Here is a 4045-nt window from a genome sequence, read left to right on the forward strand (position 1 = left end):
GGCGTCCCGTTACCCGAAAATGGTAATTTTTATGATTAATCAAAATCAAAACTCATAGTTATCCGATTCCGATTCCGATCCGATTAAAATGCCGTCATATAGTTGCCACAATATAACCGATTCCGGAAATTATATGTGTCTTGAAATTTGCCTACCTCCAGGGGCACAAAAGCACAGTAGCCTTCTCACCCGACCTGACCCAGAGATCCACCGGAATAACTCCGACCATAGGAATATTTCGGCGTTCCTCTGTACACTTCTAGAAACTAGATATGTGTGCCAGTATACTGACGAAAAATCATTTGAATCCATTAAGAATTCGTTGAGTGGTGAGGGTTTTAGAATTTTTGCCTTCACTCAGGCCTATACGGGTTAATAAGGACAGCTAATTCTTTTGAAAGCAGGATATCTTCACAGTTTTTTTTTATTTTTAAAACTTGCTAAATCAGTCAGGTTGCTTTTGGAACTGCTCACCACTTTTTTGCCATCATAATTTCATTTTTTTTTTATTGTAGCAACGATCAGAGACCGCCGTGTTTCAGCTATGCAACAGTGGAACGATTGCCTATCAGGTTAACTTTTAAGGTGAAGATGCATTTCAATGCATGTTTGGTTGCCAAGCCCCGAATTTTAAAGATCACAAATCTAGAGAACCAGACAACCGTTTGTGCTGAAAATTCAACTCACTGGTCACTCGCTGGTGGTGGCTAATCGTACAAATTTTCAGCGCGAACGGTTGTCAGGATTTGTGCACGTAGAAAAAAAAACTTGCAGCGATAATATCTGGGTGATCATGGTCTGCCACCGTTTAAGAAACAAAATCTTTTGGTAGATCGACAGACAGAAGCCGGCAGACTTGAATCTAAAGATTTTGTGTGGAGAAAGTGGGTAGCGAGGTAAAAAATGGCCTTACTCCATCGTAATTTTACGCATATTAGATAGCTAAAATATACTTTTCATAATAAATTCACCCTTCTTTTTGAAATAGGCTGTTCTAAAGAGCATTGCATTATATCTGAGTGAATCTCACAAAAAATGAATGCCAAAAAAGCTTTGTGTATAAGAATTATTTGCTAAAACCCTAGCACCATTATTATCTTCTGATATTTGAAAAAATAATTGTTTAAGCCAAAGTCATTTAACGATCATAAGAAACGTATAATTATCATCCTACCTTCTAATCAGAATTAGTCTCAAATTGTTATGCATGCAGGGTAGTGGCGTTCGGGGTAGTATTATAGAGTCAAAATTTCAGTAAGGATTTCGTAAGGGACTTTTTGAAAACTCCTCAGGATAATTAATTAGATAAATTAACTGTCGAAAAAATCTCATTGAGAAACTCTGAAAGTAATTTTCCACAGTAGAAATTCTAATACGTTAAAAACGTCAGACTATGGATATAATCAGATATTGTAAAAGAATATTCTAAACGAACTTAGGTCAAACAACTTTATACCAAATGCACTATTTATAACCAGCGTTGCAAAAACTTCAAATTCTCATATCTCATAATTGAGATTTTTCACTCATCAAAATCTCATGCGTGAGTTTTACGAAACAGAGCTCAGTTTGCTCTCGCGGGAGAACTCAATGATTGAGATTCGAGTATGAGTCTACCAACATTGTTCATTACCCATTTTATCTCGATGATTTCTTTTGGTACTTTCTTCCCTCTGTAATTACTTTAGTTCAAACAATCTAGCAACTTGTGATCTGCCAACCTTGCAAGGTGACAATTTTCTTATAAAAAAATGTTTCATAATTTAGTTATAAGTTAATTACCGTTGAATAATCAATCCAGAGATATACTAGCTAGCACGAATAGCCGCAATTGCAAACGCAACAACAAAATAATGAGAATCGAAGTATTAAATGAGCATGTTTAGCATACGATAAATGAATGCAAAAAGGGTCAATTGGGCTCTCAGTTAATGACACTAGAACACTGAGTTTAGAAGCCGGCTTTGTCTCAGTTAATTTATAACGTCAGAGAATGAAGAAGAAGGCTTACTATGGTTAATTTATTGTGACATTCCATATAACATATAATTATTTGCTAATAACCAATTAATTATGGAACAAAGAAAATAATATCGCGACTATCTAGTCCCATGCATTACAGTTAAATTTCTAGTCATCGGTTCTCGTTTCATCAAAATGGTTAACTTGACAGACATTCTTGTAAAATCGAAACGTTTTTGGACTGATTGTAAGGACACAGCTATTGGATACCTGGACGCAAACCATTTTCGGTGTTTGGTTCTGATTGAAATTTGCGGAGGAATTAAGTTCAGCAATGGCAATCGTTGGATGCGTAGCTGTATGTTGCTGTACCGATTATTGGGATTCTATCAGTTTTGCATGGCTTTGTTCAAAGCATACTTCAACATACGTTATGAAACTGCAACCATCACATTGTACACGTCATGCTTGATAGTAATCGCTTTCGTTGTAAGCTTCGTCAGGATGTATCAGATACGGCATTATTCTGTCGCTATTGAACAGTGCAAGGCGTTTATAGTCGATCAATCGAACAGTTCCGGTGATCCTTCTTTTGACCAATCTGTTCGAAAAAGGTCCGCTCTTGTCACTCGAAACAGTGTGCTGATATTATTTACGTACTTATGTGGCAATCAACTGCTTATCTGGATTCCAAATGCGGCCCGTGATCGCCTGTTTGGAATACCAGAGCAATTTAAAGAAGTAGGACATGAGCTCAGTTTCGTCATGCAGCAGATGTTCGTTGGAACTTTGGCTGTTTTCTGGGACTGCCGAATTTTCTACTCTACATTAGTTATGGATACGCTGCTTATGGGGTTGAAAAGTGAATTTGAAATTATGCTCCATGCTTTCGAAACCATACCCGGTCGAATGATGGTGAATCAAGGGCAAAATCATATAACATATTTCAAGGGTATGCTAAACAGGACTTTAGCACAACATATTAAACTCTGCAGGTAGGTGAATTAAGTTAGTTGAATGAATCACGATTCTCTGCTGCTGATCGTAATTACAGACATACCCAAATGATCCAGCCGTTTATTAACAATGCGTTTGCCGTGACATACTACTTCGTCATCATGATTGTTACCGGGACGGTATACATTGTGATCAGAGATGGCGCACTGATAAGTCTCATTGTGGTTGGATTAACAGCCATTTCATACGCATTGGAATGTTATTGGTGGTGCTACATGATTGATTCCCTACAAGAAGTTGTAAGTTTTACATAACGATTGGTTCATTTTTTTGCTCATATACTTTGTGTCCTGTTACAGGCCTTCAAGATTTCCGAACCAGTATCGAGACTGATTTTTGAACTTTCACATTCTTCGGTGAATCACTCGGAATATGTACAGCTGCGAACATCGCTCATGATAATCCAAATCAACGCATCGCGACAACGTGAATGGTTCAGCTGTGCTGGAGTATTTCTGATCTCCAGGGAGGTTTTTAGGAACCTGTGTCGTACCATCTATTCACTGATTACGTTTATGCTTGAAGTGCGTTAAAGCACTAACACCCAATTAAGTTCTCACCAGCAGTGCTGTTGAACGTCTTGAATATCACGTGAAATTGAAATCTTAGCACTACGAGCCCCGGGATCACGTATTAGTTGTACCTTAAATTTCAAACAACCATACTTGAGCAATAGTTCAACCGGTTTTCGAAATTCTTTCACGATCCCATGTCGGTCGAGAAAACAAATTCCAAGAAGTATTCTAATTTCCGTCTAAGCATTTATTTATTTGACGTCAAACATCTTGTAGACCATTCTAAATTACATTGTGTTCTTAATATCTATGTGTTTATATACTATAAATTTGTTGAGTATACTCGATTCATAATACATTTCTCAGTTACTATTGTTTTGTATATCAAAAAAAGTATTTTTTCAGTTTTGTTCGAGACATGTTAACATCAATCATTTCACAATGCTGATTATATATAGTCATCATCTGATTCAACGGACTAAATTTAGCGTAGTTCGTGCGATGATGACCTACTGTGAACAAGTAACGATTGCGCAAGTGACGAGTAGGAG

At 37.1% G+C, this 4045-nt stretch overlaps 1 protein-coding gene across 1 annotated transcript; it reads left to right on the forward strand.

The window, feature by feature from the left end:
- The first annotated feature begins 2126 nt into the window (after positions 1-2126).
- LOC110681475 lies at positions 2127-3803 on the forward strand. The gene is made up of 3 exons (XM_021857240.1): positions 2127-2957; positions 3017-3218; positions 3279-3803. Exons 1-3 carry the CDS (start codon positions 2158-2160, stop codon positions 3510-3512), a joined length of 1236 nt encoding a protein of 411 aa, XP_021712932.1. The 5' UTR covers positions 2127-2157; the 3' UTR covers positions 3513-3803.
- Positions 3804-4045: the final 242 nt, after the last annotated feature.

The sequence above is a fragment of the Aedes aegypti genome, unplaced genomic scaffold, assembly GCF_002204515.2.
Source record: "Aedes aegypti strain LVP_AGWG unplaced genomic scaffold, AaegL5.0 Primary Assembly AGWG_AaegL5_hic_scaff_981_PBJ_arrow, whole genome shotgun sequence".
NCBI lineage: Eukaryota > Metazoa > Arthropoda > Insecta > Diptera > Culicidae > Aedes > Aedes aegypti.

What these genes read in the sequence shown, in the direction of transcription:
- LOC110681475 (XM_021857240.1), top strand. Translation starts at nt 2,158, where the DNA reads ATGGTTAACTTGACAGACATTCTTGTAAAATCGAAACGTTTTTGGACT. An exon ending in CAACATATTAAACTCTGCAG is followed by an intron (nt 2,958 to 3,016) that starts GTAGGTGAATTA and finishes TCGTAATTACAG; the next exon opens with ACATACCCAAATGATCCAGC. An exon ending in TTGATTCCCTACAAGAAGTT is followed by an intron (nt 3,219 to 3,278) that starts GTAAGTTTTACA and finishes GTCCTGTTACAG; the next exon opens with GCCTTCAAGATTTCCGAACC.